General features: G+C 38.1%; 2 protein-coding genes across 2 annotated transcripts; both read right to left on the bottom strand.

The window, feature by feature from the left end:
* Positions 1-458: 458 nt before the first annotated feature.
* LOC127238532 (zinc finger protein OZF-like) lies at positions 459-2153 on the bottom strand. Its single transcript, XM_051207143.1, has one exon. The coding sequence runs from the start codon at positions 2151-2153 to the stop codon at positions 459-461; it is 1695 nt and encodes a 564-aa protein (XP_051063100.1).
* A 14664-nt stretch (positions 2154-16817) lies between these two features.
* On the bottom strand, positions 16818-18098 carry LOC127238531 (zinc finger protein 665-like). The gene has a single exon (XM_051207142.1). It carries the CDS (start codon positions 18096-18098, stop codon positions 16818-16820), a length of 1281 nt encoding a protein of 426 aa, XP_051063099.1.
* Between the last annotated feature and the right edge of the window lie 2449 nt (positions 18099-20547).

Raw genomic sequence — 20547 nt, 5'->3', positions numbered from 1 at the left:
TGTATAGAAATTCCTGTTGACTAGACACCTCACATACATTGAAAAATAATTCACACAGTTACTTTTGCAGAATTTTATTTCAATGTTAACTATGTGTTTTTCATAAGTTTTAAAACTTCAACAAAGTCTTTCAAAAGTCCCTTATATTTACATCTCCATTATGTATAGCTGGGACCTATAAGTCAATAATACCATGTAAATGCTGTGTCACATGATTTACAGTGGTGTCTGTGTAGGATAAATTCTGTGATGTCTTCTAAGATATGAGAAGTGGATATAAGAGATGCTGGTCTTAACTTTGTGAAGTTTTTCTGTGATATATCTTTCCTGATGTGCTCTAAGATATGAGCAGCTACCAAAATTCTTCTTACATTCCTTACATCTGTAATAGGTCTCTGTAGTGTGATCCTTCTGAAGTGTTCTAAGATTTTTTTTATGTAGGCAGAGGACTTGTTACATCACAGACATTTTTTTTTTTTACTGATATTTCCAGTATGGATTCTCTGATGTCTTCTAAGATTAAATCTCTGGACAAAGGCCATGTCACATTCTCCACATTTGTAAGGTTTCTCTCCCATATGCATTCTCTGATGCCTTGTAAGATAAGAGCATATAGCAAAAGATTTGCCACATTCCTCACATGTATAAGATTTCTCAACAGTATGAATTTTCTGATGTTTTCTAACATATTTCCATGTTTTAAATGATTTGCCACATTCCTGGCATTTGTAAGGCTTCTCTCCTGTGTGGATTTTCTGATGTATTCTAAGATATGAGTATGTAGTAAAAGATTTGCCACATTTCCCACATGTATAAGATTTCTCTCCAGTATGAATTTTATGATTTCCTCTAAGATATTTGCGGATTGCCAACGATTTGCCACATTCTTGGCATTTGTAAGGCTTCTCTCCTGTATGAATTTCCTTCCGTGTTCCAAGAAATGAACATGCAGGAAAAGATTTGCCACAATCCCCACAAGTATAAGAATTCTCTCCAGTATAAGTTTTCTGATGACTTCTAAGATGTGTGCGTGTTGGAAATGATTTGCCACAGTCCTGGCATTTGTAAGGCTTCTCTCCAGTGTGGAGTCTCTGATGCCCTGTAAGAGTTGACTTCACAGTAAAGGATTTATCACAGTAATTACATGTGTAAGGTTTTTCTCCTGTGTGAATTCTTTGATGATCTATAAGAGTTGACCTTGCAGCAAAGGATCTGTTACAGTCCTTACATGTGTAAGGCTTTTCTCCTGTGTGAATTCTTTGATGATCTATAAGAGTTGTCCTTGCAGCAAACGATCTGTTACAGTCCTTACATGTGTAAGGCTTTTCTCCTGTGTGAATTCTTTGATGATCTATAAGAGTTGTCCTTGCAGCAAAGGATCTGTTACAGTCCTTACATGTGTAAGGCTTTTCTCCTGTATGAATTCTTTGATGCTCTTTAAGTTTTGCATTCACAGCAAAAGATTTGTCACAGTACTTACATTTATAGGGCTTCTCTCCTGTATGTATTCTCTGATGCACTGTAACATTTGGCAACGAGGTGAAGGATTTGTCACAATACTTACATTTGTAGGGCTTCTCTCCAGTATGGATTCTCTCATGTATTTTAAGACTTGACTTCCCAGTAAAGGATTTGTTACAGTATTTACATGTGTAAGGCTTCTCTCCTGTGTGAACTCTCTGATGCACAGTGAGATACGAGGCAGTACTGAAGGATTTCCTGCATTTCCCACACTGGTATCGTTTCTCTCCAGTGTAGTTTGGTTGTTGCAAAAGAGTATATGTAGTGTCAAGACGTTCATCATATTCTCCCTGGGTATCCCGTTCCCTTGCAGCATAGAGTCCCTGAACTTGAGTAATGCTGGAACACAAATTTAAGGATTCCTCACAGACATCAGAATTGCACGATTCATCTCCAGTGTGTATGCTTTCATGTCTCTCTGGGTTTGATGAGTCAAGAGAGGCATCCCTGTGGTTACTGCATCTGTAGTTGTTAGAGTTTTGTGTAGTTTCACTTGTTCTATAAAGTGCACATGTGGAGGGGTCATGAAGAATATTGCCAAAAGCATTACACTGGCAACACTCAATGCTGGAACACAAATTTAAGGATTCCTCACAGACTTCAGAATTGCTCGATTCATCTCCAGTGTGCATGCTTTCATGTCTCTCTGGGTTTGATGAGTCAAGAGAGGCATCCCTGTGGTTACTGCATCTGTAGTTATTAGAGTTTTCTGTAGTTTCACTTGTTCTATAAAGTGCACATGTGGAGGGGTCATGAAGAATATTGCCAAAAGCATTACACTGACAACACTCCATTTCAGTCTTCACTTTTTGATAGACAGAATCACATATGTAACAATTTTCTGGAAAGTGAGTAAGGTCATATTAGTACAGATTGTTCCAAATTAAAACGTCTAATAAATGAAATCTCTCTTTTTTGATCTCCCATTTAAAAGAGACAACCAGCAGCCACTAAGATATTTTCCTTAAACTGTAATGGAATGTGTTACCACAAATTCAGACTGACAGTCTTCAGCATTAGTGAATCATAACAGATACCTTAACTTTGTGCAATGACACCAGATGCATCAGGAAAGTGAGGAAGAAATAAGTTCTGTGGGATGTGCTCATTGACTTATTACATTTAGAATACATGTGTCCATGTTTAAATAATTCCTCGGACTCTAATGAAGAAGAGTGCAGTTCAATCCCAGGTTCACGGTACTTATACTTATGAAGTGTAGTGTTCACAAGACCAAATTCGTTAAAAGATTAAAGTCTTACTTGAAAGTATCACAGGGTTTATTTTTCTCTCCAGAAAAACGCATTAGATTCTTCAAAAGTAGCAGAGGGAGAGACAGTAATCTGCCAGATATCAGGGATTCAGATCACTAGAGACAGGGCTGTCATGGACAGCTATTGGTTATTCCTATTCCCCCTTGTCTGAGCTCCACATGGTGCCATGTTAACTTTCTTCACAGAGTTATTTGACTCTAATCTTTACACTAGCTCCTGAGAGTATTTTCCAGATTGATGCCTGTCTATCTTCTACTAAGAAGATAAGGGAGTATCATTATGGAGACAGACATAAAAGAAGGCCATTAAAGAATAAACCTATTTCCTGCACCCACATTGGGCTTATGATTTGTAAAATTATTCCAATCTGATGTCAAGAATACCATGAAAATGTTCTTTTCTTATACGAAACATTCCATGGATTCTTGCGGCTTCTAAGGCAAATTAACAGAGAGTTTACAAACAACAATGCTAATACATACAATGGATTACTTAGGAATTCTACAAGGCAAATACTCTTACCCACAGAGGCCAGGTTGTTGTAATTCTCCAACATCACATCAATGTACAAAGCCCTCTGAGCAGAGTCCAGGCACTGCCACTCCTCCTTGGAGAAGTCCACAGACACGTCCTTGAATTTCAAGGCACCCTGAAGCAAAGTACATGTTTGACCATGTGCAATCAGATAGAGTGCTTTCCTACATGTAAGCAGACTTGAGGAAATTAGGGATATACATGAAGACAGTTACTCATACAGACCATTTTAATATAGTCACATTGTATAATCGATGTTTTAACTCTGCGAAAATAAGTAGGACACAACAGCAATATCCACCAAACAAGACACACTTTTATGTCTGAACATGGTTATGTATCTGTTATGGCTGCTGTGTTTATGTACTGCAGAATCAACATGTTCATGTCTCAGAAAAAATACTTACAGTGAGGAAATGTGCCTTAATTTCTGTACTTGTAGGTCATGGTAATGCAGTGACTACAATAAATTCTGTGTATTCTTTGAGATTAATGCTTCTATTCCAAAAAGCTCAGTTTGTATATTTGAATCTTTGGTCCCTTGCCTTCCATTACACAGAAAAGTGGTAGACTTGAAAAGTACAATTCATGGTTGAGTTCACAGGTTAATAATCTTTTTTCCACAGTAACTATGTGTGTAATAATAGCACTGCATGCTGTTGTTTTAAACTTTAACACATAAGAAGAGGTAGTCTATGTGATCACTTTTACATGTATTTTTGAGTCACTACCAAGCACATTTGACACAATCTAAAATTGACCGAGAAAATAGCAATATGGCAACTTAGGCTAAATAACAATGTGAGGTATATTGAAGAATATTTCATTTTTGTAGAGTTATAAAAATTGAGGGCAGTCCTGTTACAGGATAACTGTTTACACTGCGTGAACATGTGTCTATGTTTTGCCTCACCTGCCTAAGGTACCAGATTGGTTTAATAAAGAGCTGAATGACCATTAACTAAGCTGGAGTTATACAGAAAGAAAGAACTCAGAAAGAATTTGGTGTAGAGAGAAACAAAGAGCAAATTGTAAGCAAAGAAGTACAGGTACAAAGCAAGGTGACAGAACATAGATTAATAGAAACAGGTAAGTTGGAGTTATAAGAGGTAGTTTGAAACCAGCCTGTGCAAAAGGCTAACCTTTCATAACTGACCTTATGTCTCAGTGCCATTCCTGGGAACAAAAGAAATACAACTATGATGTCCAAAAATACATGCTAGGATGTTTAAGTTGTATTTAAGCAAGTATGCATAATTACTAATGTGGATGCATTCAGAAGTGATGTAATGTCAGTAAGAGAATATATGACATTATGTGAGAAATATTATCACTTTGTCAGATGTAATGCAGCTCAGAAGAACAGCTCAGGAGGAAATTCGGACTTTTTCGTTTTTTGCACCTGAATTCTGTAGTTGTCAATGTGTTCTCTTTTTGTACTTATGCTGTATTGTCTAACATATTTAATGCTAGTGGTGTTTATGATTCTTTATTTCTGTGGAAGTGCACAGTAGTTACATATTCTGTCTGATCCATGAGGAAGGAATAAATGCAAACCTGTAGGTCAGAGGGCATTCACCAAGTCTCCACTTAAAGCACTGCAGCTTCATGGCAGGCAAGTAGAACCATGACTCTCACAGAAATTGACCAGGACAAAGCAATCATGAGGAATGTTCTTTCTGCATCAAAACCATGGCTTCTACACATCAATCAATCAATACCCTCAAGACATTATTCCTGATACATGCTACAAAATGGTACATAATGAATCCCGAACATGAAAGCCTGCAGAGTGGAATTCTATTTAGGGCAGAAACAAAAAGACAAATAAAAATATGAATCTCTGGCCTGCTATAGTGGCAGATGCCATAAATCCCAGCACTAGGGGGATAGAGACTTGTGGATCTCTGTGAGTCTGAGGTCAGCCTGGCTTACATGCTACTTGTGGGAGCACCAGGATTACACAGGAAGATTGTCTTGAAAAACAAACCAAACAAACAAAGGCCAAGGCAGTAAACTCTAGAGTTTGGGAAGTTGCAATTGAGCATCCTAAAGAAGTGAGTGGTGTGAACATGACATGCCCTTAGATAAACAGATAGCAGGTGTTATCAAATACATGGATCTATCATCACTTGATGGGGGAATGTTCTTCTGTATACATGTTTCTCTTATTGTTGATGAATAAAACACTGTTTGGCCAGTAGAGACAGGAGAGGAGGGGAATCCTGAGGAAAGAGGCAGGGAGAACTGGAAGAAACCCCTTGTAGCCACCAAAGAAGTAATAGATCCGGGCATTCTCTGATAAGCCAAGACCATGCAGAAATACATACATTCATACTTACTGGTTCCTAATTAAGAGAGAAAAGCTTAAAAAGGATAGAAACCCTATTCTTCAAATGGCACCCACACAGAGACTAAAACTTAAAAGGAGGCGCATACTGGCTCGGCATTACAGGCAAAAAAGCACAGGACTTTTTAAAGAGCCCCTGCTACCAAACAATTAAATGGTGTTTATGAGCAGCCAACAGTATGATTGGGGATGGCTGCCTAAACTGAGGCAGTGAGCAGAGCTCGCAGAGCAGCCAGTAAATGTACCCTGCCACGTGCAAAGCCAGCAGCTAAAATGTCTGCTTTAATTTTAGCAATGTCGTTTACGAGAGAAAAGACCGTGTCCAGGAAAAGATAGAGATATACAGTAAAGACAGATTCAGAGGGAAAAGGAAAATCCTCTAAATGGCTTATGGTGTGTTTAAAGGTATACGTAGGCTTGGGAGACAAAAGAAAAAGGATAAAATCCTTAAAGAAATGGAGAACCGGGGTCTGGTGGCACAGGCCTTTAATTCCCAGCATCTGGATCCGGCCGGTGAATGTAATTACATTCTTATCTTTCTTTCATTGGAACAAATTCATTCAAAACAGATGAAAAACCTTATTTAAAGCCAGAAACAAATATAACTCTAGAAAACAGAGAGAATACCCACTGGGATGGACTAATACTTACTTATTAGAGAAAATAACAGCACAGGAACAGAACATAAGGGACTACATAAATACTCAAAGGTTCTGTATGGAAACAATCAGCAGTACACATGGAAAGACAACTGACAGGACAGACTCTACCAGGAACACTTCAGAAAGGGACTCATACCTAGAATTTACCAAGAACTAGAGAAATTAAATAACGAAGAACAAAAACTGCCAAACAATAAAGGGGCAAATGAATTGCATAGACAATCTTTAAAGAATAATATACCAAAGGCCAACAAATATTGCAAAAGTGTTCAGGATCCCTAAAATGCCATCATGGAAACACAAAAAAAAAAAGAAAGAAAGAAAGAAAGAAAGGAAGAAAAAATGATTTGAAAAATGGCTGTCTTCAACTATCCATAAAACAAATATTAGGGAGAATCAGGTGACAGTGGAACACCCATTCACTGCTGGAGTATGCAGGGGAGTGTAAACTCATACTGTCATTGTGGGAATCAGTTTGGAAATTATTGAGTAAATCTAAGAGAGAATCTATGACCCACCAATGTCACCCCTGAGAACATAACCAGAGAACTCTAAATCCCAATACTCACAATGTTTGTACCCCTAATTCACTGCATTCACCATAACAAAGTATGAGAATCAACACAATTCTATTAAAATGCTATACATATAAAATGGAAAACCATTCATGGGAGAGGAAATGTCAATAAAATCTTCAGTAAAATGTTTGGATTGAGAATGTGTACTAGTCAGAAGGAAGGAATCACATTTCCCCTCATATGGAGAAACTAGCCAATAACATGACTGTATGAGAAACAATTTGCATGTGGGCACAGCAGGCGTTGGAGGAAAGGGAACAAGAAAGTTTGAATATCAAGGTTGAGGTGGGACTGAATACAGGGAATGCACACCAGTTTAAAAACATGATATATATCTAAGTTCTTTCCTTACTCTAATTTTATCACACTTATTTTTGTTTGTTTCTGATGGATAAATTGATAAGTACATATTCAATAACAAAAATGTAAAATGCCTTTTGGATCACTCCAGTGTCCCTGCTCCCAAAAACTAACTACATAAAAGTACATTGATTTGTACAGTTTGTATCTGGTTACTTTTAGTGTGGGATTTTTTTTTGTCATTGTTGTCTGTTTATTTGTTTGAAACAATTTTCATAAAAAATTAAAATACCACTAGTAGCAAATGGTAAGGTCTTCCAATGTCTGAACATGTATTATATTGAGAAAGGTGTATATGTCCACTGACCTGGGAAATGGTTACTGGAGAAACAGCCATTTCTGTCTTTTTTTCTTCTTTGAGTTTACCTTTCAGGAACAATGACTAGATAGGTGGCCTGTTGTCTTTTCTAGTAAGGGATGAAGAAGAAAAACAGAAAATTAATACTGAAAGCTGTTAGAGAAAATATCAAATCACCTGAAAAGATCCAAGCAACCAAAATACCAGGTATCCAGACAATGATCCTAAGTCCACAGAGCTTTGAAAGACATTTAAAGCTTGAAGATAAAATCAGTATCAACCTCATCATTACATCCAGAAAAGATCTATCTTAAAATTAATGGAGACTTAGTTACTATTATTCATTTCACTAATCGGTTTGGCAGACAATAATTAGAGGCAAAATTTATAAGGAGAATGGGTGGGTTTATCCATGAGAATATGGGAAACAATACATTTCATATGAATAATAGTTAATTCATGAGAAATGGGAAATAACCATCCATGGGCAAGAGAGTAAACTAATAATTCCCACACAGAAGTAGTAAACCTACTGCCGATAATCCAAGCAGCAACAACATCACAAACAAAAGCATAGTGAATAAAACTGCCAGGACCATAATCAAGGCCACTGATGTAGACAATAGTCAAATAAACAAATCCTCAACTTATATAAATGCAGCAAGTCAACCCAGCCATTCCATTCCTTGGCATATTCTCAAATGACTCAGCATCCTTCTGCACAGGTGCTTGTTGAGCCATATTCATTTCTGCTCCATGCACAAGAGCTACAATTTGAAAACCTTCTGAATGTCTGTGAACTTAACACTTAGTAAAAATGCCGTACACTTACACTATGAAATATTATTGCCTTGTAAAGAAAATTGAAATCATGAGCCTTGCACCTACATGGATGGCCCTAGAAAAGGGCATATTGAGTGGAGAAAACCCAGACCCCAAAAGACAGACTCTGCATCTTCTCTGTCATAGGAAGTCTTAGCTCAAATATTCGGATGCAAGTATAAAACATGGAGTAAGGTCAGTAACTGGAGAAGTAAAAAGGAGGTCACTGTGGGGTGAGGTAGAGTTACAGACATGAGAAAAATAGGGAACAATGATGCAAAATGCAGCGAACTGGAATAGAGCTGTGTATGTCTGTGTGGGTGTGTGAAAAGTATGCAGAAGGGACAGACATGAGCACAGGTGAGTAAAATAGCACACGCCTTTAATCCCAGCACTCGAGGGACAGAGACAAACAGATCTCTGTGATTTTAAAGTAAACCTGGTATACAGAGTAAATTCCTGGACAGATAAGAGTTACACAGAGAAACCCTGTCTCAAAAAATAAAAAAATAATAAGAAAAAAAAACCAAAGTAATAATAAAGCCACATAAAGATAAAAAGCTCAGAGAGAATCTGGTTACTGTATAATGTTATATTGTCTTTACATTGTTTGACTGCTAAGGAAACAACTGTTAAAACAAGATTAATTCTACTACTAGATTAATTCAATTTATATATTTTAAAAATGCTTTGACTCAAAATTTAAGTTCAAGGACAAGTTACTGGGGAAAAGGATTTCTATTTTTGTTTCCACAAAAAATAAAAAACTGTAGATTCCTTACAGACTAATGTGGTTTGAGCAAGCCAGACCCCCTGAAACAGAGTTCCTGGTGATCCAACATTCAAAACACCTTGGACAAAACAGCCTTACAGACTACAACCAGGATTTCTGCGTCTTCTTAGGATTCCCCCATGACAGCACCCTTTACCAACAGGAAGTATTTTGGAAAAAACGACGCCCAAATTCCCAAATATTGTTTATACATGTTTGTTTTCATTTAAATGAACTTAGTTATAAATGGTTAATAATCACAGCCTATTCTTTTTAAAGGTAAAAAAGGGATTATGGTATAGATGTGAATACTTTTTTCGGAATGGATTTTCATTTATTTATACAATTTAAGGTCAATCTTATGATGTGTATATTTCTCCTTCTGTTTAGGTATTGTGTTTATATAGCTCATTTAGAAATGTAATGTATAATTGAGTACAGTTTATAGATAGTACCTATGATAGTCAGATATTATAGTTAAGTTAGTTAAGATTTCTAGATATACAGACATGTACTTGAGATGGATAGGCATTCTTCAAAACTTTCAAAGACCTACAGAATATGGCATTTAAAATGGTTTAGGGTTTTTCTTGACAGTGAGACATAAATGCTCCTGGCAACACCACCTGTGTCAGAAAGGAAGATGGACATTGAAGAAACTCATTACGGAGTTTGCTTCCAATATGGCAAGACTAGCCATTTAGACAAGATACTACTCTTGTCTGGACTGTTTGACTTTATGCTGTATAAACTGGACATGCAGGACCCACAGGAAAATGACTGCTAATTCAAGATGGACATTGCTTCATGGAAGAGTCTGTCAGACAGTCTGTAGGACACAGAAAAAAGTGACCGACAAACTGCCAATACAAGAAGACAGTTTAAAGTTTCCTGCTTTGCTGAAAAGTCTGTAAGACACACTATGGCCTATGGGCTAAAGATGGAAGATTACAGAAGAACTTCAGGTGACTGACAAGCAAGATGTCTCTGTCATTTCTAGAGTTTATATACTATCCTTCTGTGGTCTTCAATGGAATTAAAGACAGATAGTTATGGTTATAGTTTTCCTTAGTTAAGCTTAAAGATAAATTACATATAGGACTTTAACTCACAAAGATAAAATACATGATGAAATAGTTTCTTCAAATCTTACTAAATGTTAATGGATTAAATAGTGTTAACTGTGATTCTTACTTGATAACTGTTGTATAATATATTTTGCTATGTTAAGGTTAAAACCCTTCTTTTTATTTAAACAGAAAAGAGGAGATGATGGGAGATTCCATTATGTATATATGTTTCTCATACTGGTTAATAATAAAGCACTGTTGGCCAATAGGAAAGGAAGATAGCAGGGACTAGGAGACAAGCCTGCACTCTGATCTTCTGGCAAGGTTTATTTTTTAGATTACAAAAAAAAAAATCTTCCCAATGCTTAAGTTAAAATAGTGCAACCAATATATTATTCAGCTAAGCATTATTTTTTGGATTCCACACAAAATATTAGTACAGGTATTGTTCTGCCAATAATTCATTTGTTAAATTACAAACAAAATATCATTACATGTATGTATTTCTGGACTACAAATGTGAATTACTCCATCTGTGGCTCTGGGAACCCTGAGGAAGAGGAGGAAGAAAGGAAATGAGAAGGGAAAGAGGAGGAAGGGCTAAGACACGCCATTCTCTAGACTCCACACAGCTGTTGTAATCAGTAATCAAAGCATCTCAACTTATCATCTGTGAACTCACACTAGACCACATCAGTCTAGCAAAGAAAAAGGCTCACAGACCCTACACTCTCCCCATCTAATGTTGGTATGGATGGATATTAGGAGAAGAATCATTGCCTTAACTGTAGTCCTCTACTGAGCCCACCTGCCTCCACCACATAGCTGCAAACACAGTCTCAAACATGGCTCTGGTTAATATCACTGAGACCAAGGAAGTGAATAACGAAGCACATAGTAGAGGGATTGATTAGAATCGTAGAATAAGGTAGTAGACAGATAGGAGATGAGTCTAGGCAGTGTTTGAGGTGTGCATGCACAAAGACACACAGAATGTGGTGTATATAAAGGAGACTCCTATGGGGAGTAATCAGAAGAAAAATAGGAACAATGATTTAAAAAAAAAGTAGGAAATGCAGTGTGTGTGTGTGTGTGTGTGTGTGTGTGTGTGTGTGTGTGTGTGTGTGTGGTTAATGGAGAACGGACAAACATAAACACAGAATGAAATACAGGAAAATAACAGTGAGGATGTCTGAAAAGGTCATAAGGATGCTAACTTATACAAACTATAACAATCTAATAATACATGTATAATTCATCTAAATCTCTGTAAGCAGTAATTTTCTGTCTCATCTCATGAGGCTCCTCACAGGAGCCATAGATTTTCCAACAAAGTAGGTACAGCAGCCTGCATTGATATTGTTGATCAGAGCTTCCTTGAGATTTCCAAAGCAGTACAGGATACTGGGGTTTTGCATGTTCACCTCCCAGAAGTGGAAGGTGTGCCCCCTACTGTTGAAGAAGCCATGTGATTTAATCACAACCAGGACACTGGAGATGAACATGAATTTAAAGCCTCTTCACTGAGGAATAGTTTTCAAGGCATCTTAAGGCAACATCCAAGCTTTTACAGAGGCCAGCCAACAGTCATACACAACTATAACAATTGTGATCACAACAATGCTCTACACTGCATGAAGCCACACATGCTACAAGCCTGACAGACAATCATTGGTGGTGACCAACAGAATCTACCTGGACTTAAAGCCTTCTCAACAAGTGGGAAACTGTGTCTGATACTGGGAAACTAGGCACTCTCTGGGAAAAGGAGAGGATGGAACTTGGAGGAGAACATGAACCCACTGTGCAGGACTCACATGCATATTCATATAAAATTGATTTGCCTCCTAGACTCAGTTCTCATGTAGTGAGTCTTCTCATACTACAGCAGGATAATTCTGAGACCTTTGTCAGTGGATGTCACTAGAAATTACTTCCAGTGAATCTGAATGTGGCAAAACTATATTTGGCTCATCAGATATGTAGCTACTGTGTCCTCCTTCTCCACTTTACAGGGCTCTTTGTTGGGCTCCAGGGGTGAGCATATCTGGGTGATCATTTACCCGGCACATGAGAAAAACATGGCTCAGAAAGCAACTAGATTTCTCAGATACAGCAGGATAATTCTGAGACCTTTGTCAGTGGATGTCTACAGTAATAACTTCCAGTGATTTCCCATGGTCATGCAGAGTCACAATACTGAAAATACCTAGAAAACATTTTCCTTGAATGCAACTTGAATGCCGCTTTCCCATCACTTCTCACTCAACTCCAAGGGGCAAAAACAGATCTGAATGACTGGGATCACAAACATTAAAAGACTATGTAATGAATATATCATGGACCAAATTTGGTGAAAGTCTTACATCTCCCAAGGGGGAACACTCTTAGGGATCATTTTTCCAAGAGACACCAAGGAGGAACAAACAAATTATTCTCATCCACACTAACCAGTCTGCTGCATCCCTGTAACATCCCATCCCAGTACAAAGCCCTGTAAACAGGCTGTAGGCCTCGAACTTCCTCCTGAGAAAAGCCCACAGTTACACCACTGGCAGGCAACAGACCACAAAATAAAACTCAACAGGGTGTGTAGCCAGAATACCAATTAGTCCTATAAACCCAGAGACGGTTATCAGTGTAAATGCTGACAAATCAGAGAAGTAAAAGACCCAGCCTATAGCAAGACTTCTTACCTCTCCTGAATCTATTGCGGTTTAATGACGATCAGGATGACCAAATAGATGTTTATTCAGGGAGAAATGGCCTACAACCTAGACAGATGAACACCAGCAACTTGTACCGGAAGCTCTCCTCTCCAAGACCTGCCAGCAAGAGAGAGCATTCCAGGGCTCCTCCTCAGACCTTCTTCCAGAGGTCACTTCCGCCCCTGGCTCCACCCCCCAATGGGCGTGGTCAGCTTCACAGAAGGAGGCAAAGTGAACATCCCTCTACAGGAATCCTCTGACCAAAGGGGAAGATGTTTCTAGGAATCCTCAGACTTAATGCTCCAAGCTGCTCTCTCTTCCTGCCTGATATACCTCTCTCTGCCCAGCAACTTCATTCCCACCTCCTCATTGCTGGGATTAAGGGTGTGACCTCAGTTTCTCTGTTAGAATGCTTCAAGCTTTGGTACAGCAGGGTGGCCTTGATCACCCGATTTTCCTGTTTCCTGATCCCAAGTGATGGGATTGAAAGTGTGTGCCACCACTGCCCGGCCTCTATGGACATCGAGTGTCTAGCTCTACACTCTACCTCCAGGCAAGCTTTATTTGGTAGAGCATGAATAAAATACTACCACAAGATGGAACAGTTGTTTTGCCTCATACCTTTAATCCTAGTACTTGGGAGAAACTGGGGGTAGAATTCTCTGAGGTCCACTTTTGTGTGTTCTACATGTTGAATCCTGAGCAAGACAGAACAACACTGTGAGCTCAGTCTGAGACATAACAATGAACATTAACCATTTGATCATCTGTCCGCGGACATAGTGCTTATCTTGGACCAAGGAGATAAAAGTCTCTTGTAGATAGTTTTCTAATATTAATGACTTGTCATAATTCTTAAAAAGATACTTTCTAATTTTATCGTGTATTGTAATGTATTCAGTTTTTTACTTTTTCCCCACACCCTGGTGACATTGTTTCTCTGTGTAATCCCAGGTATCCTTAAACACCCACTGTAGACCAAGCTGGCAAGGAATCCCAAGATCCACCTGGCTCTGCTTCTCAAATGCTGGGATTAGAGCCTAGTGCCAACAGTAACTGTTTTATAATGCCTTTTCTAACTGTGAAAACACTGCCATGTGATACCATTAAAAAGCCTACTGTGTTTTCCAGGTATTCAGGTGAAACATTAAGAAGTCAGCACAAATACATATTTTTCCTTTCTTTTCTTTTGTACCTGAGCAATGTCTCACCATGAGGCCCTGGCTTTAGTTGAATCCTGTGTTGAGAACAGGCTGTCTACAACACACTTTATAGATTCATCTGTCTTTGCCTTCTTGTGTTGCGATTATAGTTATTTGCCACCAAGGTGTCAGACACTTTTCAGAATGCTGAATGTACATAACAGGGTGTCAGTGTCTGAGATGGAAGACTAGCAGTGGGCAAAAAAATGTCAATTTTAAGTGACACCGTTTACAACCTGCCTGTGGATCTCACAAAATCTCTATTTGGAATTCAATTATGTTTACATATCAGGAATGTCAAATTCCATTTTTATGTGCCACTCTTTTAAGTTGGAAGTGATTTAACGTGGAAGTGAGCCTCAATGACTGTAAACTTCAAGAGCTTTGTGTGCTTTCTACCAAAGCAAAAAGACTGTTTGCAAATATCAACACATGTATTTGAATATTTACTAGATTACACTAAAAGAATATTTTTGGTGTTTGCAGCTGCAGCCACGCCACTAACTCCAGTGCCTTCTCTCACTTGCTGAGCTCCAGCAGAGGGAGCAGGAGGGCAAGTAAGGAGGTGCTTATAGCATGGCTCCTACAAAGCAGAGTGGCCTCAAACCCACAGGTGGTAAAAAGCACCCCAGGAAAGGACTGCCTTCCATAGCGGCTCGCAATACTGGGTCCTCTACTGGAACTGTGAAGAAAACTCATGGTTACAGGCCTGGTTCTGTGCACTCCAGGAAATCAGAGGCTATCAGAAACCACTGGACTTCTGATTAGCAACCTCCCTTTCCAGCCTCTGGTGGGAGAAATTGACCAGGACTTCCTAGTAGTGTTTTATTATCTCTTGATTGTCAGTGTGTCCAGGAAAGACACACAGGCCAAAACTGCTGCAGTTATTGTTCTATTTATTGCCTAATATAATATTCATACAATATATCTTAGAAAATTAATGTATATGTCTAATCCTGGCAGTATTATTCCATGGTCATGGGACACCAAAGTTGCCCCACACAAGCTAACTTTTCTAAGCCCTGAAGGTCCTGACACTTCATTCATTGATCAGTTTCTGCAATATTCTGTTCCCATCAATATGAGTCCCTGTGTAGGGCAGAGGTTAACTCTGGCCATTTTAACATTGTTATTTGGTGTGCCACATAATCGCCTGAACGTATTGAAAAAACAGATGCACTTTGTTCTGATTATCTTATTCTTGATTAAGTACAGGCATGGATGTTTCAAGAACATTTCAGAGCCTCTACTAGAGACCTCTGGCTTCTTTTTGTGCATCGCCTCCTGGAAGGTTTAAAGAAGACCTTGAAGTTAGATGAGGATATCTCCCTAAAATCAAACAAGTAGTATGCACATAATCTTTGTGGGGAAGTTTAGAAGCAGTAGTCCTAGGAGAAGTCATAAATGATATCTTTGAAATTCCTTCAATCCAATATCCCAATGATGTACAAATAAGAAGCACTCTGAGCACGCAAGATGTGGAGATCAAAGCCAAAGTCAGGTGGTGAGCATCATGAGCTCAGCTTTGCTGGATCTTGGTCAAGATGCTGGGCTAGATGCAAGACTTTCACCATTCCCATCAGAAATGCCTGCACCATCATGGACAGCTTCTCTCATTCTAAAATGAAGTTTTGAGAGTGAGCAAAAAATGAGAAATTATGGGAACAGTTTTGTGTGTTTGATTTTTGGTAGAATTTAATTCAAATATGAAGTTTTGAAAGTTAACAGACAATGAGAAATATTTGTGTTTGGTTTTTGGTAGGATGAGCTTTCATTAGCAATTTGAATACTAGGTAAAGGATTTGTCAAATCAATGTGTTTGGTGGGTGTCATTTCTAGCAGACATCGACACATAGGTTTTATATATGATATAAATTCATGTGGTTTCTTGGAAATATTAATTGTATAGTGTACAGCACCACATTTTTAAGTTACTATATTTTTTCTTATTATTATTATCATTATGATTGTTGACACTGACTATAATGTTCTGACAGTCCTAGAACTGACTATATAAACCGTGATGGCCTCAGACTCACAGAGATCTTTTTCACTCTGCCTACAGAGTGCTGGGATTGCAAGGCATTATTCTCAATGTTTAGATATTGAAAGAGATACATAACTCACTACTGTTGTTAAGCAAAGTTTCAGAGAATATGATGTTCCCTTCTGGCCTCCATAGTCATCAAACAAACAGATGCATAGAAATTCCTGTAGACTAGACACCTCACATACATTAAAAAATAATTCACACAGTTACTTTTGCAGAATTTTATTTCAATGTTAACTATGTGTTTTTCATAAGTTTTAAAACTTCAACAAAGTCTTTCAAAAGTCCCTTATCTTTACAGCTCCATTATGTATAGCTGGGACCTATAAGTCAAGAGTACCATGTAAATGCTGTGTCACATGATTTACAGTGGTGTCTGTGCAGGATAAATTCTTTGATGTCTTCTAAGATATGAGAAGTGGATATAAGAGATGCTGGTGTTAACTTTGTGAAGTTTCTCTGTGATATATCTTTCCTGATGTGCTCTAATATATGAGCAGCTATCAAAAATCTTACATTCCTTACATCTGTAATACATCTCTGTAGTGTGAACTCTCTGAAGGGTTCTAAGATTTTTTCATGTGGGCAAACGACTTGTTACATCACAGACATTATTTTACTGTTTCTTTCTAGTATGGATTTTCTTATGTCTTCTAAGATTTGAACTGTGGACAAAGGACATGTCACATTCTCTACATTTGTAAGGTTTCTCTCCCGTATGGATTCTCTGATGGCTTCTAAGATATGAGCATGTAGTAAAAGATTTGCTACATTCCTCGCATGTATAAGATTTCTCAAAAGTATGAATTTTCTGATGTTTTCTAAGATATTTGCATGTTGTAAATGATTTGCCACATTCCTGGCATTTGTAAGGCTTCTCTCCTGTATGGATTTTCTGATGTATTCTAAGATATGAGCATGTAGTAAAAGATTTGCCACATTTCCCACATTTATAAGATTTCTCCCCAGTATGAATTTTCTGATTTCCTCTAAGATATTTGCAGATTGCCAACAATTTGCCACATTCCTGGCATTTGTAAGGCTTCTCTCCTGCATGGATTTCTTTCTGTGTCCCAAGAAATAAGCATGCAGGAAAAGATTTGCCACAATCCCCACAAATATAAGAATTCTCTCCAGTATAAGTTTTCTGATGACTTCGAAGATGTGCGCGTGTTGCAAATGATTTGCCACAGTCCTGGCATTTGTAAGGCTTCTCTCCAGTATGGATTCTCTGATGCGCTGTAAGAGTTGACTTCACAGTAAAGGATTTATGACAGTAACTACATGTGTAAGGCTTTTCTCCTGTGTGAATTCTTTGATGATCTATAAGAGTTGTCCTTGCAGCAAAGCATCTGTTACAGTCCTTACATGTGTAAGGCTTTTCTCCTGTGTGAATTCTTTGATGATCTATAAGAGTTGTTCTTACAGCAAAGGATCTGTTACAGTCCTTACACATGTAAGGCTTCTCTCCTGTATGTATTCTCTGATGCACTGTAACATTTGGCAATGAGGTGAAGGATTTGTCACAGTACTTACATTTGTAGGGCTTCTCTCCAGTATGAATTCTCTCATGTATTTTAAGACTTGACTTCCCAGTAAAGGATTTGTTGCAGTCTTTACATGTGTAAGGCTTCTCTCCTGTGTGAATTCTCTGATGCACAGTGAGATATGAGGAACTACTGAAGGATTTCCTGCATTTCCAACACTGGTATCGTTTCTGTCCAGTGTAGTTTCGTTGTTGCAAAATATTATATGTAGTGTCAAGACGTTCATGATATTCTCCCTGGGTATCCTGTTCCTTTGCAGCATAGAGTCCCTGAACTTGAGTAATGCTGGAACACAAATTTAAGGATTTTTCACAGACTTCAGAATTGTACGATTCGTCTCCAGTGTGCATGGTTTCCTTTCTATCTGGGTTTGGTGAGTCAAGACAGCCATCCCTGTGGTTACTGCATCTGTAGTTATTAGAGTTTTCTGTAGTTTCACTTGTTCTATAAAGTGCACATGTGGAGGGGTCATGAAGAATTTTGCCAAAAGCATTACACTGACAACACTCCTTTTCAGTCTTCACTTGTTGATAGACAGGATCACATATGTAATAATTTTCTGGAAAGTGAGTAAGATCATATTAGGAGGGATTGTCCCAAATTAAACATCTAATAAATGACATTTATCTACCTTTGTTCTCCCTTTTAAAAAAGTCAACCAGCACACTAAAATATTTTCCTTAAACTTTAATGGAATGTGTTATCACAAAATCAGACTGACAGTCTTCAGGGTCAGTGAATCACAACAGATACCTTAACCTTATTGAAAATGTGCAAATACACCACATGCATCAGAAAAGTAAAGAAGAAATAAGTTCTTTGGGATGTGCTCTTTAACTCATTACATTTAGAATCCATGTGACCATGCTTATATAATTCGTCAGAATCTTATGAAGAAGAGTGCAGTTCAATCCCAGGTTCATGGTACTTATACTTATGAAGTGATAGGAAATGAAGTGTAGTGTTCACAGAACTACACTTTAAGTAAGATTAAAGTCTTACTTCAAATTTTCACAGGGTTTATTTTTCTCTCCAGAAAAACCCATTAGATACTTCAAAAGTAGCAGAGGGAGAGACAGTAATCTGCCAGATATCAGGGATTCAGATCACTAGAGACAGGGCTGTCATGGACAGCTATTGGTTATTCCTATTCCCCCTTGTCTGAGCTCCACATGGTGCCATGTTAACTTTCTTCACAGAGTTATTTGACTCTAATCTTTACACTAGCTCCTGAGAGTATTTTCCAGATTGATGCCTGTCTATCTCCTACTAAGAAGATAAGGGAATATCATTATAGAGAGAGACATCAAGGAAGGCCATTAAAGAATAAACCTATTTCCTGCACCCACATTGGGCTTATGATTTGTAAAATTATTCCAATCTGATGTCAAGAACATCAATTCCATTTCCATTTTGTCCTAGTATTTTCATCCTAATTCAGGTGTAATAGGCTTGGGCTGTAGTAGTTACAACAGACAGGATGCATCCTTGCACCAAGAAGCTATTCTATATTACATTGCCAAGAATCCTTTCAAGTGTAGTGGAATATGGCAAAAACATTCTCAGCTCTTCCTTTCTCTTTTACCAGAAGCCATCACTGCTGCCTTTCTCATTCACAAACACACTGTGCATTTTCCCCTCTCTACAATCCAGGGGAATCTCATTTGCACCCAAGAGGTTACCAGGACCACTTTGCATATAATAGTCCACATGTTCTCTGAAGTAGCCCATGACCCATGTGCAATTTAGAGTAAGAATACAGAAAGCTACCAAGGTGCTGTGTTAAGCACCTGAAAAGAACACCAAGCAGAGGGATGTAGGAATGTTTCCCAGTTGCGGATTCCTGTCAGAATCTTCAACACATTTGGGGGAATTTAAAGTGTGAACATCTTCAGATACTCCTCAGAAGTGTATCATGTTGGGTACATATAGTTGCCAGGCTTCAAATAAATGGGTATAAATATTATATGATACTAATTTTCTGATTGCATTGTGGAATCAAAATGAGGCATGGTTGACATATTTTACATGGAAAAAGTAAAAACAAAAACAACAACAAAAAAAAAACAAAAACAAAAAAACGGAATACCATGAAAATGTTCTTTTCTTCTACAAAACATTCCATGGATTCTTGTGGCTTCTAAGGCAAATTGACAGAGAGTTTACAAACAACGATGCTAATACATACAATGGATTACTTAGGAATTCTACAAGGCAAATGCTCTTACCCACAGAGGCCAGGTTGTTGTAATTCTCCAACATCACATCAATGTACAAAGCCCTCTGAGCAGAGTCCAGGCACTGCCACTCCTCCTTGGAGAAGTCCACAGACAAGTCCTTGAATGTCAAGGCACCCTGAAGCAAAGGACTTGTTTGACCATGTGTTACCAGACAGAGTGCTTTCCTACATGTAAGCAGACTTGAGGAAAGTAGGGATGTACATGAAAACAGCTACTCATACAGACGATTTTAATATAGTCACATTGTATAATGGATGATTTAACTCTGCAAAAAACAGTAGGACACAACAGATGCACAAGCAATATCCACCAAACAAGACACACTTTTATGTCTGAACATGGTTGTGTATCTGTTATGGCTGCTGTGATTATGTACTGCAGAATCAGCATGGGCATGTCTCAGAAAAAATACTTACAATGAGGAAAAGTTCCTTAATTTCTGTACTTGTAGATCAAGGTAATATAATGCACCCAATCAATTCTATGAGATTGATGTTTCTAATCCAACAAGCTCAGTATGTATATTTGAATCTTAGCTCCCTTGCCCTTCCATTACATA

This window comes from Phodopus roborovskii, unplaced genomic scaffold, assembly GCF_943737965.1.
Source record: "Phodopus roborovskii unplaced genomic scaffold, PHOROB, whole genome shotgun sequence".
Taxonomy (NCBI): domain Eukaryota; kingdom Metazoa; phylum Chordata; class Mammalia; order Rodentia; family Cricetidae; genus Phodopus; species Phodopus roborovskii.
The sequence above is the reverse complement of the archived record's forward strand: the minus strand, read 5'-3'. Positions and strand labels throughout refer to the sequence as shown.